This window comes from Agelaius phoeniceus, chromosome 5 (genome assembly GCF_051311805.1).
Source record: "Agelaius phoeniceus isolate bAgePho1 chromosome 5, bAgePho1.hap1, whole genome shotgun sequence".
NCBI lineage: Eukaryota > Metazoa > Chordata > Aves > Passeriformes > Icteridae > Agelaius > Agelaius phoeniceus.
In genome coordinates, this window is record NC_135269.1 from 29,292,590 (window position 1) to 29,317,386 (window position 24,797).

Here is a 24,797-nt window from a genome sequence, read left to right on the forward strand (position 1 = left end):
TTTTGAGGATGTGACTCACATGACAAGTAACACTGACATGTGGTTGCTTCTTGCTTCCTTTTGCAACAGCAAGTTATGCACCCCTGGCATGTTTATTTCCTGCTGCTTAAAATGAGAGAAGTATCCTAGTGAAAATGATGGTCTTCTCTAGACATTAGCATTTAGGATTTTCTGAATCTTGGGTCAAGGCCAAGTTCTATTTAGCATGACCCCTTTCTTTCTCTGGCAAAACTGAGTGAGGAAGAACCTGACCCAATCAAGAAACACATGCCTGCACCAGAGATTGCCTAGCCAGAGGATCAGATTAAATGGAGACCTTTGCCCACTCTGCAGTGGCAGTTCCAAGGCCACCCTAACACCAAGAGACTACAAGATGAGGCTTGGGTTTTAAAGTTCTTGAGTTCTGTAGTTTTTTCTCAGCAACTAAGGATCACTACCAGACAAAAACCCTGAGATCTGCCTCTGACCCTGAATTTCTGTGTTCTTCTCAATTCTACTGACTGAGCTGCTTGGATCTTTCTCTACCCTAGTTCCATAATCAGAGACTGTATCATAGAATCACAGGATCAGATGATGGTTGGGGTTGAAAGAGGCCTTAAAAATCATGTACTTCCAGCCGCCTCTAGGGACAGGGACATCTTCCACTAAACCAGGTTGCTCAGAGCCCCACTGAACCTTGCAATGAATGCTTCCAGGAATGGGGCATTCACAGCTTCTCTGGACAAGCTGTTCCAGTCCCTCACAGTAAAGAATTTCTTACTATCTAATCTAACCTGCTCTCTTTCAGTTTGAAGCCATTCCCCCTTGGCCTGTCACTACACGCTCTTTAACAAAAAGTCCCTCTCCATCTTTCTTGTAGGCTCCCTTCAGGTACTGGAAGGCTGCAGCTGGGTCACCCTAAGCCTTCTCTTCTCCAGGCTGAACAATCTCAGTTCTCTCAGCCTTTCCTCATGGAAGAGCCCCAACAGCTCCATGGATGCATCCCTGCAGGTGGGGTCTCACAGGAGCAGAGCAGAGGGGCAGAATCCCCTCCCTCCTCTGCTGCCCACGCTGCTTTGGATGCAGCCCAGGACACCTTTGGCTCTCTGGGCTGTGACTGCCATTGCTGGGTCATGTCCAGCCTCTCATCCACCTGCACCCACAAGTCCTTCTCAGCAGGGCTGCTGTCCATCTGTCCATCCCTCAGCCTGGATTGATGCCGGGGGCTGCTCCAGGTGCAGCACCTTGCACTCAGTCCTATTAAACCTCATGAGATTCCCATGGACCCATTTCTTGAGCTTGTCCAGGTCCCTTTGGATGGCATCCCATCCTTCAGGTGTGTCAATCACACCACTCAGCTTGGTGTCATCAGCAAATCTGCTGAGGGTGCACTCAACCTCTTCTTCTATGTCATTAATGAAGATGATTACACTGTCTTTATATGGACCCCACATGCCAATGATGTCCCTTGGGATACTGAGCCACTGAACACTACCCTCTGGTTGTGACCATCCATCTTTCTTACTCATCCAACAGTCCACCCATCAAATCCATCTCTCCAGCTCAGAACGAAGGATGTTGTGGAGGACCATACTACACAATTGGTCATATCCAATCCCACAGATCAAAGCCCTTAGTGCTTAGGACCCCTGATGGCATGGAACAACGTGTGTGGGCCTTTGCTGTGCCTTTTCTGTGTTGGAACTGGCCATGGCAGCTGAGTTCTTCTCATGTTACACCTTTTGACAGTTCTATGGTTCAAGTTCTTTATCTGTTTCCTGGAAAGCTGTATGAAAATGACTGTCCTGTACCTTAGGAGGTGTGCATCTCATCAGTGGAGTTCATGTAAATTTGAAGGACTGTTGCTGCCAACCTGAGGTGCTTGTTCTCTCCCCACAAGTTAGAGGCCCATTTTTGATCTGTAGGACCAAGTTGCAGATTGGAGGTCAATCATTCTCCAGTTCAGCTCCCCTCAGAAATTCTGACTGTGCTTTTTGTCCCTTGCTATCCCCAACCAACTTCTGACCCTAGCAGGCACAGGAGATTTACAGTCCTCTACATTAAAAGTTTAAAGGAAATTGACAACATATTACTTCTGAATATGCTGGAGATATTTTTCCAGGCATTCCACTACTCTTGGAAGAGTTTTACTCTAATATTCTCCAGATTTATGAAACCCAGGTAATAGTAAGAGGAAAATAAAAACCTCTTTTCCTTTGTACTAAAGCACAGTATGCAAATCACTCTCACATCCTTGAAGAAATTTTCCACTCCATAGCTTGAGCCTCAGGTGTAATACAGAGTTCTTTGTTTAGAATTGACGAAAAGGTTCAGCTGATGCAGCCTCTCATGTGGTACTGTCCAGCTTTGGAAACAGTTGAGAAAATACCAGTGTATCTAGAGATGTAAATTTTTAGCAATTGAATCCCTCATTTCAGCCATCTTTATTGCTGGAAGAGACCTTGAGAGATCTTTCATTCCAGCCTTCTGTGGGAGCAGGACCCCAGAAGAGACAAACTATCTAGTACCCTGTCCAATCACATCTTGCAGTGATTGCTCTCAGCACGGGAAACGTCTATTAATCAAGATTGTCAAGACTTCTTAAGGAGAGTGGCCTTGGACCCATGTCAGCCACTTGCCTTAATAATCTAGGGTGGATTTCTTCTGAGCCTATGGATTTCTGTGGGTTGAGCCCTTGCAAGAGGCTGCAGACCAGCTCTTCACCTACTGCTGGGTCGACACATCCATTGTTGTAGATACTTGATCCAGTGCTCTGCAGTCCAGCTGTGCTGGTAAAGATGTAAAAGTAAGGAAGATACTGAGAAGCTCTGCATTATCAGCATGACTAGTGAGTAGCTTCCCTGCCTAGTTAGGCAATGGCTCTGGATCTTCCCTGTGCTTCTGCTTACTACTCACATATCTGTAGAAACCTTTCTTGTTATTCTTGACATCTTTGGCCAATTTTAGTTCTATCTGAGCCTTAGCGTTCCTGCCCACATTTTTGCATGCCCTAGCAAGGTTTTTACTGTCCTTGATGGGTATTTAGCTGCCTTTCCATAGCTAGATGTGTCTTGTTTGTTTGTTGGTTTGTTTGTTTTTTTAATTTTAATTGGACCCTGTTTAGGAGGGGATGCCCTCAGAATCCGTTTTCTCTGGATTCCTGTCCTCTCTTTGTGCCCTAGTCTGTTTGAATGCAAGTTAACTTCATTTACAGATAGACTGCAATTACCATGCACTGCTGGGTCAAGACTATGTGCTTAGGATGTGTTAACTCATAAGCACAGAAACCTTGGTCATGTTTCACGAGGTTGTTTAAATTCAGGTGTTTGTATATTGTGAGGGCCAAAAAAACCCCTGCATTTTATGATGTTGGATACCTCTGACATTTGGACCTCCAAAGAGCCAAAGTGCATACATACCACACATAGCAAACAGCTCTGGCTACTGGTAAGTGACCTTTTATTCCCCCCAAAGTTTTACACTTTTATGATAATAAATTTTCAAGATTGATGTAAAGGTGGAATGCAGCTGATCTATGCTGCCTGCCAATTAATCTATTTTGTCTTTATAATGATCTAAAAGATGCATCCCATACAGGAGGTTGTTGTTTCAGTGTTACTCACTTTGCTCAGCAGGATCTTAATTAATTATTTCAGATCATTTCATTAATCATTCTCAAACTATAAATTCATCCTTTTGATAAGAAATGAGGCATAATGGGGTTTTCTCAGGAATGGGAGCTTTAAAACAGGAAAACACAGGAATCAACATGTTTTTTCCTTATTCATCCATGTTAACCATTACAGTCCTCTTAAGAACAATGTAACAGCTCATGGAAAAACCAAACTGTGAAGTTCTGGTTCTGTTGTTTTGTTTGCTTTAAGATAACTCCTTCTAAGTTAAATGAAATATATCGCTACCTTCAGCTGAGATCCTTAGTGTTTCTAACAGTTATTTTTTATGATTGCATGATCTCACATTACCACCTGTGTGAGTTATTGTCATTTATAGTCTTATGAATTAATTCCTTGGTACTGAATGAGAGACTGGCTAATATTACTGGGTTCTGTCAGTACTACTGTCAATACAATAACTAAAATGTGAATATTGAAGCTTAATCCACCATGGATAGTAAACTATTTCATCATTTTTCTGATTTCTTTTCAACTTTAAATTACTTGTCAACTTTTTGATCTTTATAAGCCTTGAGAGTTTTCAGAGCCTGTCAGGATTTAACCAATTTGTGGCATTTACCCACCAAAAGCTCTTTGCCAATGAAAGGAGAAGTTTAGTTTCAACAGCTTTAAATTTTCAATGCTGAGAACATGAAAAATCATTTTAATATAAATCACATGAAAGGAAAAATGGTTTTATACATTTTAGAATCCTATAATTTAAAGACAATAGTACTGTCACACATAATAAGCTTACTAGTTTAAATATTTTTCATGAAACTGTATGTTGCACACATGTGGGTTTAGGTTGCTTGTTTCATACTGCTAAAGTTCCTAGTGCAAGTAATTGTTATATTTTTAACTTTTTTCAAGAGTTCCTTCATTGCAATACCTTCCGTAGTTACAAACCTATCTGTCATACATTTATTCTTGTTGTGTGATCTTCAGGGTCAGTGAAAGTCAGTCCGTTGTTTTTGAAACTTGTCCTGTGCATTTTGTTCAGCCTTTGTGGTTTGCTAGTACATCAGTTTCAGTGTAAGCAATACAGTATCACTGTATTTGTCTTGCTGTTGTATAAAGAGAATCACTTTAAATGTCTTGAAACCCAGCTAAATTAGAAAACTCTATTTTGGATGTATTTTTAAAAATAAATTGTAAGTTTCTATTATAGAAAACAATTGCAATATCCTATTATTTGTTAGTGTTTTATACAGATTGTCATATAGACCTAGAACACTGTACATTATTACAAATAGTTTGTGGATCTTTCACATTTTTATTATACAGTGGAGTATTCTCAGTTATATTCAGTCTCTGGGATTTGTGGTAGCTGCAATATCTTGCTGTTTACTAACCTTTTTGCAATTAACCCTTTGTTTCCATGCTTACTACTTTCTGGCCTATGCATTTGACAATTAATAATTTATTGTAAAATTTAATTTACTAGTGTTTTGGTTTTTTAAATGCTGTATGGAAATATGTATTGTAATGAATCCCAGTCATGGATCTTCATGTCATATAATGCAATAATGGATATTTGGAAATTAATATTTGATTCATTATGGATCAGTTTTAGGTTGAAAGTTACAGAATGGTTGAAGAAAGCATTTTTTCTTTTGAAAGAAACAGACTTCAGATATTCAAGTAAACTTATCTCAATTTTAAATACTACTGGATAAATAATGAATTTATTGGTGTTTAAATTTGTGAAATCAGCACAAGTTTTGGTCTATTTCAGAACTGATTTCTCAATGATAATTTTAAAAGTGTAAGGTTTTTAGTTGTCATCTTCTGTTATAAACAAATGTGGCATTTGTGTAGATGTGCAGATAACCCAGAATGTTATCCCAAATGAGAAACTAATTGCCATTCTTTCCATGTTTAAATTCTGAACTGTTTTTATCATGAAGTAAATTAACTGACACACTGCAGAGAAAATGTAAGGTGCACTGGTAAAAGATAAAGTTCGGATAATACAATGAGTTTATTAATTCCAAGAGCTGGAAATGAGCATTTAGAGTCTCTTTCTCAAGAAATTTTACTCCAGGCTCTATCTTGCCTCTGTTTTGAAGACTTATGTTTCTTAGTACTTAGAATCACAGAATAGTTTGGGTTAGAAGGAGTCCTAAGTATCATGTGGATCCAACCCTGCCATGGGCAGGGACACCTCCCACTTAGACCAGATTGCTCAAAGCCCCATCCAGTGTGGCCTTGAACACTTCCAGGGATGGGGCATCCACAACTTCTCTGGACAACCTGTTCCAGTATCCACTACTCTTATCATATAGAATTTCATAGAATCACAGAGCCATTAAGGTTGGAGAAGACCTCTTGGATCATTGAGTCCAACTGTTTCATCCTTGTGTGTCCAATCTAAATCTGCCCTCTTGCAGTTTCAAACCATTGCCCCATGTCCTATCACTACATGCCCTAATGTCTTTCTCCATCTCTCTTGTAGGCCTCCTTTAATTATTAAAAGGCTACTAGAAGCTCTCCTCAGAGCCTTCTCTAGGCTGAACAACCCCAACTCTGTCTGTCTTCATGGGAGAGGGGCTTAAGCCCTCTGACCATTTTTGTGGCCCTCTTCTGGATCCACTGACTTCTACAGGGCCCTGTTACCCAGTCAGTCTGCTAATGAACTGCTCTTTCTTCTGCTAGTAACTTTCCACAGCCTTTTGGCCACCTCTGTGGCATTTGACTTTTTCTGTCAACAAACATCCCTAGCACCCAGGCTGGCCTTACCTCCTAATACCTCTGTCAGATAATTCCAAAGAACATTTCTGTTTAATCATAGAATCCATCTATGATGTGCTGCTTTGTTTTTCTTCCCATGTGTACCAAGTCTTGTGTTGATACATGCTGTGGATAGCCTTACCCTTGCCCTGATACACAATGGCTAATAGAGAGTACAGTTTTCTCTTGGGTGAATCTTTATGAGAAGTAGTCAGGGTTGTGCATTTGGCTTGACTGTAAGAACCAGCTGTGCCCTCAGAGGCACTTTGTTGCAGGTGCAAGTCATTTGGACTGCTGGAGCATCACCATCTAATGGAACAAAATCCCAATATTACCAGGTGGAACGTGCCTGGGCTCGTCTGACCCTTGCTGCTGGGCCAAAGGCGGCAGCTGTGGTGTGTCACCTCAGAGACACCTTGGGCTGGCTGGAAGTTGCAGTTAGGCACTTGGAACAAGTCCAGGCATGGTAGGAACTCAGTTTACCTCTGATGGAAAGGCTCCAGGCTAGGTGAAGAGGAAGAGGAGACGGATTCTGCAGAGGGTTTAATCCAGAGTTTTATTCCATGGTCACAGATCTCTGAATCTTGTAACAGCTCCACAGAATCCCGACCGCATGGTGCCCGTGTCTTTTAAGCTCGGGGGCACGGGGAGGGAAGGGACAGGTGAGCCACCAACCAGGTGGGAGGGGGGGAAGGCTCAGGGGACAATGACCCCAGGGCTGAGAAGCATCTTTTGAACTTTTGCCAATCACACGATGCCCCTGCTGGAATGATAAGACTGACTGACAGCACTTAGCAAGGGGGCAAGGGGAAGGGAAGGGAAGGGAGAAGGTATTGCCACACCTGGGAAACTACTGGGATAGCTGAAACAGGAAATGGCATCACACTGCAACAACCATCTTCAAGCATCAACATCTGGATGCTTAAGGTTCTCGTGGCTGTTGATACTGGTTGAACAAATGCATTTCCTGATTATTTTTTTAATAACTGGATCTTGTAATGCTTGCCCAAATATATTTTTAAGTTAACTCTGCTTGGATTAAGGGGTGGTGGTGGGGTGCTGATAAGGAGACAGGAATATTTGTGTTCTGTGTGAAATGATAGGGGAAAAGGGATAGCACAGAAGGGATGTTATAGGAATGCTTTTAACTAAACTCTGGTGGATTTGCCTGTGACAACAGAGAAAGCAGATGGAACTGTGGGTTTTTCTGAGCTAACACAGTGCATCTCACTCAGCAGAACTGTCTGCTGACATCCAGAGAACCAAACTGCCATGCTCTGAACCTCCTGGCAATACCAACTCCCCAGACAAGAGAGTTGGTGAGCAAGAGACGTGTGAGCAGCCAACCCTGTGGCTTTGGTCCTTAGCAGACCTGCAGTCCAATCCCTCCCAATAAGCTGTTCATGAGGTGTCTGAGCTCCTTTATGATGACTTCAGTTCTCCTGCATCCTAGGGATTTACCAGGGAGCAAACTGAACAGCCACCTAGTTTGGCTAATGAAGGCTCCCTGAGGAACAGCTCCAAAAGGAATTTTTTTTTCACTCTGTAACCAGGAGAATTTTGCCATTGGAAAATCAAAGATGAAGGTAGAGTTACTGCTGCAGAAATAACCCAGACACTTCCCACAAAGGGGCAGGTGTTTTCTAAAAGTGCCAGTAAATTTATTATTCTAGGGCTTTTGAGAGCTAAACTGTCCTCACAGCTTACATACTGAAATGTTTTTGTAAATGATGGAAGTATGTACTTTCTTTTTTTGTAATATTTCATCATTCCAGGCTATGAAATTATCTTCTAACGTTTTCAAACAGTAGAACCCAAGTGACAAAAACTTATTTCACTGTGTTTTTAGGAAATATATATGGATGATAAGACTAAAAAAATGTTTTAGTGAAAGCATTAGAGATTTCACTGTTCAGACTAAAGTGAGAGACACTATGGTTAGAGACTGGGTTAGATTAATATTGGACACTTAATTGTGGAGATTTGTGTTGTGGATTGGACTGTGCTTCTGGAATTTTGCAGTTTTAGAGGAATGGGGCAGGAATAAGAGCATAGTTATGCTCTTATTTGTTAGTCTTATGTTGGATTTTTTTTTCTTAATTTAATTAAGAAAAGGATTTCCATTTTTTGTTGTAAATGGATGTTCCACAGTTGTGAACCACTGCAGATTAAATTTACATGACTTTCCATACTAAGAACAGAGGAAATGGCAGTGGAATAGGCAAATGTCATAAAAGGAGTTCTTCTAAGGTAAAATGTAAACACTAGATTATTCTGTAGTTCTGTTGACTTTTGCACTTTCTGAGAATATATGAACTTCAGTTTTTCAAGATCAATTGTACCTCTGAATAAAGCTGTTTAAAACTAAACTAGGATTCAGTGAGATGGTTGTGTGCTAACAAAATGAAGGGAAGTTACGTGTCATCCTTTGAGTCATTCAGGAAACAGATTTGTTTATTTTCGAAAAATATGTTGTTTGTTATGCTCTCTTAGGAAAGAAGCCAGTTACTTGTGTTCAGACTTGAGAGGGGTTTTTAGGCTTGAAAAAGAGTCCTGGCACTAATTTTGTGACATGTACTTGAACTAGAGGAGAAAAACAAGGCAGCATCAAATATATTTAGCCAGAGTTTTTGAAGCAGTGAGGTTCAGTGTGCTAATTTTGGGGTAAAAAAAGACCAACATCTAACAAGAGTCTTAAGTTTGAAAACCCTGGGAATTAAATATTTTGTATGGGTGCATGAGTTTGACAAGCACCTTGAGTGATGAGACAGAATTTCAGTGCTGTCATCTCCCAAAGATGTCCCAGTAAATCCTCAGGAAGACATACTTGCATTTGCATTCCACTGTATTTAACTTTGACATTTGCACCGAGTTCAGGGAGAATTTTTGAACACAGTAGTCAGATTCTCTTTTTCATGCACAGTGACACATTAACAGAAGCAGTTTGAGTAGATGTGATGGGACTTCAGCAGTTATTAGGAAATTAAATACTCAGTGGAGATCTCACTTGACTAAAGTAATGGAGAAAATAGTACAAAAATATTTAAAATGCAATCCAAAGAAGATGCTGTAAAATGTTCCTGCTACTAAGAAAGTATTCCCCACAAAATCTTCTGTAGCATCAAAGTCACATTAAGAAGCTGATCCATTTTTCCAGCTTTGTGTCACAATGCCTTGTCCTCCACAGAGGACACTTTCTTAGACAAAGAACCATGGTGCCACATAGGTCAGTGAAGTGATCCAGATAATTTTAACTCTTGGGGGGAAAAACTCACAACAAAAAACTATATTTTTTCATTGCCAGCAGAGAAAATGCTCATGGAATTCTACTCGGCAGTTGGTGAAAATTATCTCAGTTACATGAATCAGGAATAGGCTTAGAAACTGGCATAAGCATTGAACCTATACAATGTTTCCAAAGTTGGCTTCCCAATTTAAATTATACTTCTTTCATGTTTTACACTCAATCATCAGTAGTTTATATCAAAATAATGGGTTTTGTGGATGAAGTTAAAGACAGTGAGTGAATTCTGACTGTAAATGTTTTTATGCCTAATGTACACTTACCTGACCAAATTTTAATACATTTAATAAATTTTCTAAGACTTTGGACTGTGGAAATGCAAATAACCTGCTACAAGTATACTGAAACCTAAGACTTGTTGCAAAAGAGATGCTGTTGTTCGAGTGCAGAGCACAGAACCAGCAGGGCCTATGTTTTCTGTTTGAAAACAAAACCACTTGTGTTAAAACTAAAAAGTTTTGAGTGGAAACTCAGACCACTAGACTTTACATTGAAATGGATCTATTTCCACACTGGGAACTTGGCTGACACAGGTTTTTCTCAGTCTCATTCTTTCAAGTTTAGCACTACCTACTTAATTTTTCACTGCAACTCCTCTGCTTTGTCCCTTCCCAAAACCCCAGTTTTGACAGTGACAGCGTCCAGCAGCTCGGCCTCTCCATGTTGACAGCTGCTCTCTGCTCATCGGCCAGCACTGGCTGCAGCACTGATGATGTGTTTGCCAGGTGCTTTTTCAAGTCCCGCCTGCTCTGACAAAGTACAATGGATCTATTTTTGCCTGCCCTGTCTAGCCCTAGCCTTATGAAGGTCTGGGACAGTTTCTGCACCTTGCCTGCTCACCGTAGTGGCAGCAGTAAAGTTCTGCCAACACCCACAGTAGGCCAACCAAAGGTATTCCTCGGGCTGGTGCAGAACCAGGAGAAGGCACTGGGACAAGATGGAGAGGTGGAGCGGACACATGGATGAGATGATAGGAACACATTCCTTGCTGGCCTGCCAGGGTTGGGAAAAGCCAGGAGAGACAAGACTGTCAAGCTGTCCCCTTGCCATCGCCCGCAGTCTGCACGGGGTGAGATGTCACCTGCCCTGCCCCTTGGTTCTTGATCCGGGCAGCTCTGGACTCCTCACTGCCGAGTCTTGGTAACTTTTCTTACCACACATCTGTGTGAAATAAGGGATTGTCAGTAGACATTTCTATTATATAGAGGCTTTTCTCCCTATCCTGAAGTTCCTTGTATCTTGCCGACCTTCACGTGTAGGCAGTAAGCAATTGTTATACGAATCTAGACAGTGCAGACTGGAAGCCAAACGGCAGCAGACACCCTCAGCGGCCGCACGGAAGGCCCGCAGGCGGATCCCGCCGCTGCTTCCGGTTCCGTCGATGTCGCCAAGGGCGGCCGGGCGTGAGGCGGGGCGGCGGAGGCGGCGGCCCGCCCCAAGATGGCGGAGTATGTGCAGGTGCTGAAGCGGGCGCTGAAGCACATCGGCGGCCACGGCGGCGCCCGCGGCGCCATCCTGCAGCTGCTCAGGTAACGCGGCACCGGCGCGGGCGGCGGGGCCTCCCCGCTGCGCCATCGCCGCCCCGCGGGTCACCTTGAGGGGCGGCCGGGCGGGGCTGGGCGTGAGGGGGCGCTGCCCGAGCCGGGCGGTGCGGGGGCCGGGCAGGCCTCGGGGCGAGCCCGCTCCGCTCCGCCCCGCGCTCCGGCGAGGGCGGCGTGTCCCGGTCGGCAGCGGGTGCTGGGCTCAGAGCAGTCCCCAGGCAGGGCCCGCGGCTGTGTTCTCTTCCTGAGGCACCTCGCAGGGTTCCTGGATGCTGAGCTGCCCGGGCCGGCTGTCCTGGTGTCCGGCCCCAGTCCTGTTGGCACAGCCGTGTCTCTGCGGTAGCTGCACTCAGTGCGTCTGTGTACACCATCGTGCTCTTTCCTCTGGGTCACCTCAGGCTGGCAGTGGCTTTCTTGAACAGTACAAATCGAAAAGCCGTGCGTCTGCTGAAATCCCGTGGTCTAAAGCAAGGGAATTACTTCATCTGCCTTACTGGCTCTATTTCTTCTAATTTGCTTCAAACTGCAGATCGCATCTGCTCTTTGGCAGTGGATTGGCACCGCTGACCTATGCTCAGCTTTGGATGCCCTCCAGCCCCAGCGGCGTTTAGTGCAAAATAAGTCGCAGCATTTGTTTCCATTAATGTCTGAGTACTTTATTCCCCAGCTACAGAACCTTGCACTTGTCCACATTAAATTTTCTCCTGGTTATTTTTACCCTTACTCACATCTCATCTCTTTCTTGTGACAAGTGTTTTCAGTTGTGATACAGCATGCTTGAAGCTGCTCCCAAATAGGAGCATCAGGTTTTTCATTCAGATCCTTGATGAAATCAAGGGTGGAAGTCTAAATGTGTGTGATCCAAATTCAGCAGTGTCAGTAACCTATGTTATCTTTGTAGTTAGTCCTGGAAAAGTATTAGGATGTGTCCAGTAAATGTTTTAGGCCTGACCACATACTAAAACGCCTTTTTTTAATCAACATTGGGAAGTCAGGAATATGGGATAGGGGTGATTTGCAAATACAAAATTTCCTGCTATATATTAAGGGCTTTCTTATCTTAGAACAAACAAGCCAAGCTTTCTGAGCCTTCTTGAAGGCTTCCCCCTGTCCATACACATCATAATGGCCCTTTTTCTGTTTTTCTTGTGGCTTAAATTGATCTGTTTTGAAGAGTTAAAGATAATATTTTACACAGGTGCTGATCAGGCCTCATCAGTATTTTCATACAATGGCTTTAGTTGCTGTTGAGCAGTAAAACAATTCATGATTTCCCTGGCTAGTGCTTTACTGCTATCATAATGACTGTTGTCTGTCACACACCTACCCCCCTCCCTCCCTCAGCTTGTTTCCTCCACTTTGGTTTCCTTCTCAGGCTGTAGCCATTACTCTGACAGTTCTCAAGAAGAAATGGAGCTGGGGAAATGAAAGTGTGGAAGAGTTTGAGTGTTAGCTGTCATCAGAGTGTCTCTTCCTAAGCACAGCTGAAAAAAATGTCTCCTCAGAGATCTTTTGTGAGTCTGAGATCACAGGCTGTGTTCACAGCTTTCTGCCACACTGCAGAAGAGGGCAGGCAACATTGGAGGCAGTGCTGTCCTTATTTTCCTCCAGAAGACTGAAGTTAGTGTGCCAGGTGGGGAGGCACAGCTGATCCTCATAACCACACCAACCACAAACAGCTGCTGCCTCCTGCTCACCTTTCAAGCCATTAAATCATCCCTCCCAGCTCAAGGGACAGGTTTGGTGTTTAAAGGAAGAGTTATCAAGGTGTTCTTTCTTGCAGTGGTTGATTTTAAGAAGTTACCACTGGTAACTGGAAAATAATTATTACCCGAGTCAGGAGACTCTTTCTCTGAATTTCCCTGCTTTTCTCTATATGTTGTCCACTGAAGCAGCTGCAAAAGATTTCTATACTATGAAGTCAAATTACTAAGAGCCTTTGTGGCTGGAAACGTTCTCCTTACTTAAAATTCAGTGAAATTGGTTGGAAAATATTCTCAGGAGGCCATAAATACCTCTTAGTGTCTGATATTGGTATCCAGGGCATGAAGTCAGGACAAGGGCATAAGAACACTTGCAAGGAAGGGAGAGCAGCAGTGGAATGGCCCTTCTTTTCCAAAGCTGGGAACTCAGGCTTGTATAGTTGAGCCAGAGATCTTTGAGTGTTTCAGATGAATGTGTCAGAGAATTTTCTGCCTGCCACCACAGAAGTTTAAAATGAGTACTTGCTGGAATGATTGTCAATTTCACACACCCTGGGAGAAAAGACAACAAAAAAACTTCATCTGAGTACATTCTTCCTCTCACTTGGGATTGAGTTGAGAGTGTGCATAATACTACAAACAACTAAAACCTTAGAAAAGAAACTTTTCCCTATCTAATGCTGCCTGGGATGAATATCAGTAAAAAGGAAAGCAAAATTGCAAATATATAGGGAGAAGAGCACTTTGATTAATTTTAAGGTTTTATTACTAGAATGTAAATCATAGGCTCAGTTTAATGATTGATTTCTACAATAATGTTAAATTATGTTCTCTGTAAAGAATTGAAACTCGTATATGACTTATCTGTAATATACATATCATATACGACTTAACTCGTATATGACTTGTCAGTGTAAGTCTCACAGAGTTGCAGGGTGAATGCATGGATCTTTCACAATTATACAAAAGCAAGAAAGTAACAATTAGAATTTAGGGTTTAGCATGTGTTTCCTTGGCAAGCAGCTTCAATATGGCCTGAAATATTATTACTATGCCTCTCTTGGAGGTTACTGCCCACACAGACATGTGAGGTCTCTTGTGCTGCTTCAGTGCTGAGCACTTGCAATGGCAATTCAGGCTGAAAGAGTAGCTGCTAGTAGTTGAGAGGGATGGTAGCATTTCCTACTAAGTGGATTAAGGTGTGCCTCGGGGACTCCCACAGTATTTAGGGGTTTGTGGGTGTTAAATTGTTACCTTGTAGAGTTGCTTTATATTTTACTATAATGAGCTGTTAAATAAGTGAGAGTCCCCAAAAGCCTTTATGTATGGCTTTTGTTATTCTGTCAGTGGGCTGCATGTTAGTTGCAGGAATTGGTGATTGATTTGCAATCCATAAGCTTGAATAGTTTTTTTAAAAAATATCTTTGCATACATGTGTACAGATTTTTACTAACTGTGAAGTAACCTCTGTAACAATTTCATTCTGAGAAGACACCAACTGAAACTGTTGTTTTGATAATTCACAGGGTCAATGATTTGAAGACTGGTAATCTGATAGGAATTGACAAATATGGAAACAAATACTATGAAGACAAAAGAAACTTCTTTGGTACGTGTGCTAATGTGAACACCTCCCAGCCAGCTGTGCAGCTCCCACATAGCTTGTGTGCTTTCTGCTAGTGAAATGCAACTTGTTGCCTGCCTGACTTCCCTGCCCTTGTCTTGTGTGAGTCTTATACTTGCAGAAATGCTTTGACAGCTTCTGTTTCTCTGTTGCATCCCTCATTTGCAAACACAGTCTATCTGAAACAAAGAATATGGGATAAATATAAGCCAGTCATATGGTCTCTGTGTAGGTAAAGCCACATGATAATGTGATTGAGAGTTGAATTTGATCCTTGACCTACAGGCTGGTAGTTTAACAGGTGGAGAAAGAAGGAGAACTACCTTTAAAATTGCTTCACAGCTTTACTCATACACGATCACTTCAGGGCAAAGAGCACAGGTTGGCTTAAACTTATTATTACCTTAAGTATAGGGATTTGAAATCAAGCTTCTAGAGGACTTAAAAAGGCAGCACCTAAAGCAAAACAGGTGACACATAAGCAATGATACACTGGTCAGGCCAAGCTAACTGCTGACTGTAGGTTAACTTGGAGTGTAACCAGGGAAAGCACTTGCTGGTTAACATTGCTTGGTAGTTTTGTGTACCTGAAATTTAGTTTAGTCTTAGGTTATCAGTGGCAAAGTCCTTTTGGAAAAGACTCCTCATAACAGAAGGAAAAAAACCCCAAACCTGTTTCTCTGCCTGAAAATTTGATAAGTTCTTATTTCCCATTATTTATATAATAGCCAATATTTCCTGCCTTGTGAGAGTTAGATTCAGTCATGTAAAACTACAGTAACAGTGGAAATACAGAAAACTTGGAAAAATAAAAGCTGTGCTGGTTTAAAAATAAGTGCCCATTATGGTAGATACTATCACTCAAAATGTTTTCCCTTGGTTTTCCTGAATGCTCTCCTTTATAAGCAAATAATTTATTCTTTTGAGCTAATATGATATTTCTGTTTGTTTACTTAAGGTCGGCACAGATGGGTTGTATATACTGAGGAAATGAATGGGAAAAATACCTTCTGGGAAGTTGATGGAAGCATGGTGCCCCCTGAATGGTAAACTGTTTAGCTTAATAGTGTGAACACATACCAATTGTGTAATTGCTTTATATTTTCTTATATTACAAAGCAGAAGGTGGAAAAAAAGTTTTCACTGTTGTAGCTGTCTTGCTATGAGCAGAAGATTTCAGACTCATTATTTCTAATATTGAACTGCATTCATGTTTATTGCTCGCTGTCCTGGCAGAGGCACTCACTGCTTTTTGGACTGAGAAAAGCATTTTGCCAGCCAGATTGAGCAGGTCAAAACAGTCTTTAATTTTCTTTATTACTTGTGATTCCTGGTTAATGGTAAGAAGTAAAATATTTGTTATTTCCATCATAAGCAAGAACATCAGGAACATATGGCAATGGTGGAACAACCCACAGCTACTAACAACATAATTGTTTCAATTTATATACACTGATGTGGTAGTAAACATTAAAGTGCCAGGATGCTCCATATGTTGACTGCTACTTGACTATAATTTTTATTGAGGTTTTGTTTTCTTTTCATGCATTTCAGTAATAATTCTGTACAGCTTTGAGTTCCAGAAGGTCTCTGGCCACAGCTGTTGACTCTTTTTTTGTTTTCCTAGAAAACTCACACCACGTAAAGTAACAGTGCATACTAGTAAAAACAATCTCTGTGTAATTCTTGAGGAACAGGAATAGCTCTTCAGCCACAAAGAGCAGAAGGTGACATCAAAGGAGAAGTGTTTGGGTAGACTGAGCAAACACTGGTTTTTATTATTCCTGTGACAAATGTTCTGTGTCAAGGCTGGGATTGATCATAAAATCCCCTAAACTGTAGCTCTCACTGGAACATTTGAGGAGTGTGTGGGTAGACTCTCTAGCTGGTCAATTTTGTTTCAAGCTCTCCCAGCCATATATTATGTTTAATGTGGTTAATGCTTTTTTCTGTCTTATTTGGTAAGAACTGAATGCCATTGTTTTTGGAAGTGATACTAGAATCTTGCAACACCAGGATGTTCATGCCTTGCTCTCTGCATAACTGTTGTTTGGTTCTGGTTGTTGTGCACTATTAGACTGTGCTGGGTTTTAAGATTTTCTTTATTTTGAGGCACAGGTTTTGTTTCTTTTGGGATTTATTTATTTTTTTTTCCTTTGCTTGTGTTTATGGAATATTTGTCGCCTTTTTACAGACCTCAGTAAAGGGTTTCTTCCTGAGAATCAAAGTGATGTTTCAAGGGTTAAGTAGCTTGTTTACTTCACAGAAATTAATGAGGTAGAAAAACTTGTTTTCCTATCAATGTGGAAAAAATTCCTTTAAGAGAAGCAGTAAAGATTTCATTATTTTCAAGACTGGTGAGCGTAATGAGGCACAAAAGGGTGAACAGTCTTGTGTTCTAAGGTATTTTTGTCAGGAAACCTAGTTGTGCAATACCAGTCAGGTTTGTGGATTTGGGTTTTTTTTTGGGGCAGGGGGGATAAGGAGGGGGATGGTGTTTCTTGCTGATAAATTTGTATGTCCCATGATAACATGTGTTCATTCTTATGTAGGAATCCTAGTTTGGTGACACATCTAAATCACTGATGTGTATTTCCATACAGAAATCTTTAAAAATAGAAATATTTTCACTGGGAATAAATGCTGTCTCTTAAGACTTTTTAAAAATTTTTATCTGGTGCTATACTGCCTTAAATTTTTAATATGGCATAGTCTGAATTGAGACTGACAATATTTTCTACAAGCTGCTGTCAGTGTAACACTAAAGTAGTGCAACAGGTAGTGAGTGGTTATTTTGGACCCAAAAATTTGTTGGAGATAAATTAAACTGTGTGAAAATACTTACAAAGAAAGTAATTAATCCATAGTATAATAGTATGATACATGTTTGTCATCCTTGGCTCAGCTGGGAAGTATTTAAAGTACTGCTGTTAGAGGTGGGTGTGATCTGAATGCTTCTTCTAAACACTGATGTTTTTACTCCGGAATTCAGTTAATTCAGCTCAGTTCTGTGAGTATGCTGTTGTATCCTCTTCTTGCAGTAAGTTCTGTGCCTTCAGGGTTGCAGAATGTGAATGATTGTTCAAGTACAATCAAGTGAATCTCATGCAAAAAAAAGCATTTTGGTATGTTGCAAAGTTCTGGAAACGTCTGGAAGAAAATGCAACCCTTTACCCTTTTCTCTCAGATATGAGAAAAAGGAAACCACCTTGTATGTGATAACATCTTGTAATACCATTTTAGGAGCTACTGAGTATTTTCAGTGTTCTGAAATAATTGATGTAATGTCTTCTGACAGCGGATCTACTGAAATGGTACAGTCTAAAGGAAATCAGAGTGTTGTTTTGACATATGTCTGCTCTCCAGGGAATCGAGACTGTTGCTTTTAAGAAGTGTTTCCACACTAGAATATGTAGGCTTGTAGTTTATTCTGGTTTAGTTGCTATTTCACTTCTTTTTTACTCTGGGTTTTCTTTTTTTTTTTTTTTGGTCTCTAAAATCCAGATGTTGGTATCTACTTTGTTGGAGACAAGTAAATTAGACTGTTAAAAAATTTCTTTAATACTTGCCTTTGGAATGATGAATATTAAGCTTCTTGTAAAGCTTTACAAGATATTTTGACTTCCTTTTTTCTCCACACAAATTAATCTTTTTCACTTTTAGACAGTGAGAGAAACCAAGTACTTATTTTGTCTTTTACTAGTCAGTGTTGTTTGCAGGAACTCAGTGCTTCCATTTTTGAGCACACTGATGGGGTGTGCTCTGTGAATGTATAAACAATAGAAGTTAAATCCGTTTATAGCAATGCCTGTGGGGACTCTGCTTAGTGTTTTCATGGATGTCTCCATTGCAGCATCACTAATCCTTGGCCTATGTTTAAGCTATTTGTTTATTGTATTTCTGGTGTAATGTACTTTGGTTTGCATTTTGGCCAAATACTTTGAACAAACAAATTGACAACTGGTGCAAGTGTACATACTAGTTAAAAATAAATTGCTCTTTCAGTATGATCCTGTAGGAAAAGAAGAGCTGTAATTTGAGAATAGTTTTTCCTTTTGTAGGGACACTACATTTTGCCAGGACTGTCCTGTGTATTTGTAGTGTCTGTCCTTTGAGGTTTATATTCATATGACCCAAATCTGACATCTTTGGAAGGAGCTCCAGGAGTGTTTACCTCATATAGTGAAGAATTGCAAATTTACCTTCAGTTTAATAGTCTGCATCCTCTTTAGTTGATCTGACAGGGAGAAAGGTAGCACCTCACACTTGAAGTGCCAGCACACTAGAAAATGTAAGGAAATGTGCAATTTCCTGTAAAAAGGCTGCTTTTCAAGTTTGCCTTCAAGGAAAACAAAACAGAAAGATTGAACAGAAAAAGAAGGGATTGGAAAAATTTCCATCCTTCTAGTAGCTTCACAATAAATTTGTGGGGGTTATTGCTCAATTAAATGCTAATTTGGTGTTTTCAGGTAAATTGGATGGCATCTCATTGCCATGGTGCAGTAACTTGCATGAGAAATTAATCTCCCATGGTAAACAAATAAACACATTTGTTATCCCTTTTTCCTTCTCTGCCCTATGACCTGAACCCACCTGTTAATTTCTCTTGTCTCATTGCAGCATGGCTAACGTGTGGCAAAAAGGGGATGTTAACAAGTTGGCAAACATGGTGAGCTGGCACAGGCTGTGCCTGAACCTTGCAGATGCACATATGGTAGTGGCTGCTGAGTTTGTGTAGCACCAGTTCTTGTTTGACAGCTTGTACATCACGTAATTGGCTCCACTCCCTTGTAGCTTCAGTTAGAAATCTACTTGCTTTTGAATATTTGTTAAAACTTTGGGAAAAATTCTACATAGTCTTGAGAGCTTTTGAAGATACTTTGAGGTGTCTTTAGTCCATTTATGCAAGAAAAAGTGCAAAGGTTTGCTGGCCTCAGTCTGCTTCCTAGTGAGTGTTCACTGATTCAGGAAGCTGCTCCAGACTCTTCAGAGCTGCTTGCATCCTCCTGATTTTTCTGTGCTCTGTGCAAGTTGTCTGCTTCTTTGTAGGTTTTTAGTCATTAATTGCTTTTGAATCTTTTTTTCCACGATGGGTTTATAGGCAGAGTTTATATAGAAAGAAATCTGGCCATCTGCCGGATGTCATATCTCTTTATTCACGCTGTTCAGTCTAGTGCATGAAAAGCTTTTCTTGAGCATCTGGGGGTAGAGTCTGAGATTTCAGAGCTTCAAATGATTCTTTGAGGCAGGTGTCAAGGGGAAAGTCTTCCCAAAATAAAGTTTTCAAGATTTTAAGTGGAAAGTGGGAGCTTTTGTTTAGGAGAACAGACTCTGCAAACCGGAATGCTTTTGTAAGTCACATGTTGTGCTTTTAAAGGGAATCTTTTGTGACCAGGTTAAGCCCTGAAACTCCTAAATATAAGCATAATTCATAGTGGATTGATAGTCTAAACAAACTTTTAAAATCTCTTCATGTTTTTCAATACCTGTGACTGTACTGGCATGTCTTGTCAGTGAGCAATTTTATTTTTACTTTCCAGTGAGAAAATATGATTCAAGGATTGGTTTTGCTGATCTGTTTAAATTTAGGCTTGGTTTCATGTTGATGTTATAGAAATCCAGAACATCTTAAACCCAAAGATACTAATTACTCAAAAATGCTGTATGTTAAAATATTTTATTGACTTAGTCTTTAGAAGCTGCAAAGCAATAGTTTAAATGGCAGGTGAAGCTACTCTGTTAAATGCTATTGTGAAACCTTTCTGATGTTTCAAGGAATGAATGTGTGACAAGCACACTTGTAAATGACAGAAATAGCAGACATCACACAAGCTTGGAATATAGCTGATTTTAGCTGAGCATTAATACAGTTCTAGTGCTGTGCTTGCTCCAGCCTGTCATTCAGGGCCTTTGTAATGGAATTCTGATAAGTCTTTGTCCATCCTGGTGGTGTGCATGGCTCTTGGGGAGCATGAGGATGGTGAGGTGTGATGACAGTGCCTAAATAGGGATTTGTGTGCAGGATCCTTATCCTCTGTTACCAGAAGCATCACTAGGTGAACATGTGTGTGCTCTGAGTTGCCCGTGTCATGGTTTAACCCCAGCCAGACCCCAAGCCCCAGGCAGCTGCTTGTTCACTCCCCCTCCAGTGGGACTGGGGAGAGAATCAGAAGGGAAAAGGCTAGAAAACTCACAGGTTGAGATAAGCACAGGTCAACAGGGAAAGCAGAAATTGCACACAGGCAAAGCAAAACAAGAATTCATTCACTGCTTCCCGTGGGCGGGCAGGTGTTCAGCCACCTCCAGGAGAACAAGGCTCCATCACGCATATTGGTGACTTGGGAAGATAAATATCATCAGTCCAAACATCCCCTTCTACCTCCTTCTTCCCCCTACTTTATATCCTGATCATGATGCCACGTGGTACAGAACATTCCTTTGGGCACTTGGGGTCGCCTGTCCTGGCTGTGTCTCCTCCCAATGTCCCATACACCCCAAGTCTCCCTGACAGCATGGCAGAACAAAAAGCAGAAAAGGCCTTGGCTCTGTGTGAGCATTGCTCAGCAGTAACAAAAACATCTCTGTGTTATCAGTCCTGTGTTCAGCACAAATCCAAAACACAGCCCCATACCAGCCACTGTGAGGAAAATTACCTCAGCCCAAAGCAGCACAGTCACATAAGAGTTAAATTTACTGTATTCATATCCCCTGCACATTGCAATAAGAGCCTTCATTTTTATTTTAAAAAAGCAAATTAACTCTGCCCTGGCCAAAGCCAGCATATGTTACAGTAAGCAGTTTTGAAATTGGGGCTCCTCTGGAGTGATACTGCAAAGCATTTTGAAATGCAGTCCTTGAATCAGTAAGAAGAATGGACTGTTCTTTTGCCCTCTCATGCCACAAACTCTGTTTCTGTGTCAGCAATGGAGAGCTTGTTGGATGTGAGCACAGGATCCCTCCTCTGTCAAGTTAGCTTTTCTGCAGTGTTTCTGCCAACCTTGATGCAGGCTGTCACAAGACTCGTGATACCTGAGGTGATGTGAAGCACAGTAGTCCACAGAATTATTCTGACAGGTGAGAATCAGGCAAGAGAGTTCACCCAAGGTGAGAGCTTTGTGTGGTGTGGCCAGGGCATTTCAGAGGCTGCTTAAAAAATACCAGGGTTAAAATTGAGCAACATCTAATCCTGTATCATCAGACCACATTGTGATTAGTAGTGCTATGGGCCCACCTTTTTCCAGACAGAAATTGTTAGCCATTTATCTTTTTTTTAGTAAAAGCAGTGTGAAGTGTTCACTTTGAATGAGACCAGATTTACAAAGGAGAGCAGAGAGAGGAAGAGCATTATACATGTGTGTAACTTCCAAAGTGGATCATTTTTCCCACAGGAAGTTGTTCTTTGCCTCTAAATACAGTTTTTTCTTCTTAGTTTTAAACAATCTTATGGTTCTATCTTATTTTATATTGAAGCCAGTTTCCTGGCAGCCCTTAGTCCTACAATATGTGGCTTTAGTTTGGGGGTTTTGTTTGGTTTTTACTTCTAGAAAAAGAACTTTAGGCTGACACTTTTTTTTAAAGTGAAATTTTTGTACTGAAGTTATAGCCAAAGTTGTGATTTTTTTTTTTTTAAATATATGTCAAGAAGCAATTTGAAAAGATTATCAACCTTCTGTAGAGCTCTTTGGATTTAGAATATACTTGTCAGTCTATTTCTCACCAGTTTTATCATGGTTTTGTTTTGCTGTATAAATGAAGTGTGCTGGATTTGTTGCTAAGGGCTGAAGATGCAATTTTTAGGTTTTCTAATAGAACTAGAAAAGAGGACTTCATATTTTTAGGTCAAGTCTTTGCAAAAGCTGATTAGCAGAAATCTCCTTAATTCTACCTCAGTAAAAAAATACATAAGCTTGCAAAAATGTCATAACCTTACTTTTGTCGTAACTACACACAGTATGAAGTACATGTAAACTGACAGATAATTAAAATGTAATTCATATTTGAAAGTTTCTTCAGGCACTGAAATAGGAAAGGGATGAAATCAATTCAGTTGGTCCCTGCTGCAGTGTTTCAGTAAATTGTTAGGGAAAATGCTTTGCTTGATCATTACTGTTGCTTACACAGAGAAAGACTGACATTTAGTTCATAGGTAAAGGCTAATCACTGGAATCACTTTGTAATTACCCTATTTGATTGGTATTAATCATTGTGTTGTGCAGGCAGTAAATATTTATGTGCTTGTTTTAGGTGTACTTACATCGTTAATCTGTATCCCAAGTGGCAGCCTCATATATGCTTTGAAAATGGCATGGAAATTGTTGTGCAGTGTAGGCTTCTGGTAATTGAAAACAAAACGAATCGCCATAACCTAACAAAGAAAAAGCCCAGGCAACAAAACCAAATGTCGTGGTCTTGTCATTTGTAGTGCCTGCCTTAACCTGGCTGCCTGGTGAAGGCTGCACAAACGAGTGACAACAACTGTGCCCAAATACTGAGCCTACAAAGGAACAGGAAATTTGAACTTACGTGTGCTTTCAGTTGCTTGGAGGCAGAACTGTTACTTATCACTTATGCTTGTGAAACTAATTAAAATCAATATCCTGTTGTCTCATTCAAAGTCACACTGGATTAAATTGTTTTGTCCCTTCTCAGAATAAATACTTAGTGTCTCTTCAGAGGAGGACCCTTGGGAGTCAGGAGATAGGCTTGGTAGACATCCTGTGATGTTCTTAATAACAATATGTCTTTTTCTTCTTAAGGCATCGCTGGCTGCACTCAATGACGGATGACCCTCCAACTACTCACCCACCAGTTCCTCGTAAATTTATCTGGGAGAACCATAAATTCAATGTGAGTGGCACTCCTGAGCAGTACGTGCCTTACTCTACTACTCGCAAGAAGATACATGAGTGGATCCCACCTAAACCAGCCAGCAAATAGCAACAGCATGACTTGTCTCAGCTTGGGCTTTCAGTGTAAATTGTATTTTCACTGGTTTTCTTCGGAATAAAAGCCTCCTATAGTAATTGTACTTTAGTTTATTCAATTGGGGGCAGGAAACAAGTGAGAAAATTTTGGAAATAGGACAGAATACATGACAAGTCTTAATCTCATCAAGATATTATGCTTTTTCTCATATTGTCAGTGTCCTGTCTTCACATAAGCAGCTCTCTAACTCTTCATAGCATGATAACCATTCCTGTGATAGTTACTTTTACTTGTGTCATTCAGCAGAATACAATGTGTATGCATTTGAAATAGAGATTTCTCATCTTTAACATCATCCTTTTACTGTCTCTGCATGGCAGATAATGCACTCTTCACACACTATTTTGGGAAGCCATCTCTATAAATTTTTATAAGACAAGTTAGAATAGTTTGAACAGTCAGGATCATAGTTTTCACTCATAAAGTGTTCCTAAGTATGTGCATGAGTATGCAAAAATGCATTGCTGTGTTCCAGTATGGGATGAAACATAATATCAAACTTGTAAGGCTACGTGAATCAAATGACATCTCATCCATAAGGGAACTCAGCCATAAGAAGAAGGCCCTCTGTCACAAAAATCTCTTTTGCTGTGCAGGTGCACTGCAAGATGTTCTCATAAGAGTTTGAGATGAACTGTTTGCTGTCTTGTGTCAAGATTTTTAAAGATCTTTGGAAGTTCAATATTGCACACCTTTTTAGGAGGTAGAGAAGTAAAATGAGCCAGAACCTAGTCTCAAAAATATGAAGCTGGCAAGTTCATGTTTGAAAGAGAGTTGTTTGGGGCTGTGGCTTTTTTTTGTATCTTGCTAATGGTTGACTTTTATTCCAGTCTCCTTATGTATTTTAGCCAAGTTTGCCCTCTCCACAAGGCTACCTGTACCTGATGCCCTACTCTGTGGGTAACTGATAGGAGGTGTGCCCACCCAGCCTCTCATTCACCCCAGCACCTCAGCTGGTTGGGGAAGAAAAGAGAAACTTCATGGGTTGAGAGAGATGGGAAGAGTGCTTGCCAGTTACCATTGAGAGCAAAAGAGACTTTAATTTATTGCCAATTAAAACTGCATAGTGAGAAACAAAGTCAAAAACTGTAAAACACCACCCTCCCTTCCTATTTCTTCACACCTTCACTCCTGACTCCTCTGCCTTCTCCTCAGGGAATGGTGGTCAGTCTGTAACAGCTATTGTGGGCTCTTCTGTTCCTGCCCCTGCTTCAGCCTGGCTCCTCTTCATGAGCTGCAGTGCTTTTGGAATAA

At 40.9% G+C, this 24,797-nt stretch overlaps 1 protein-coding gene across 1 annotated transcript; it reads left to right on the forward strand.

Annotated features, from left to right (window-relative positions):
* Positions 1–11,054: 11,054 nt before the first annotated feature.
* NDUFA12 (NADH:ubiquinone oxidoreductase subunit A12) lies at positions 11,055–23,833 on the forward strand. Its single transcript, XM_054631915.2, has 4 exons — positions 11,055–11,219; positions 14,461–14,543; positions 15,517–15,604; positions 23,315–23,833. The coding sequence occupies exons 1-4, from the start codon at positions 11,131–11,133 to the stop codon at positions 23,493–23,495; spliced, it is 441 nt and encodes a 146-aa protein (XP_054487890.1). The 5' UTR covers positions 11,055–11,130; the 3' UTR covers positions 23,496–23,833.
* Positions 23,834–24,797: the final 964 nt, after the last annotated feature.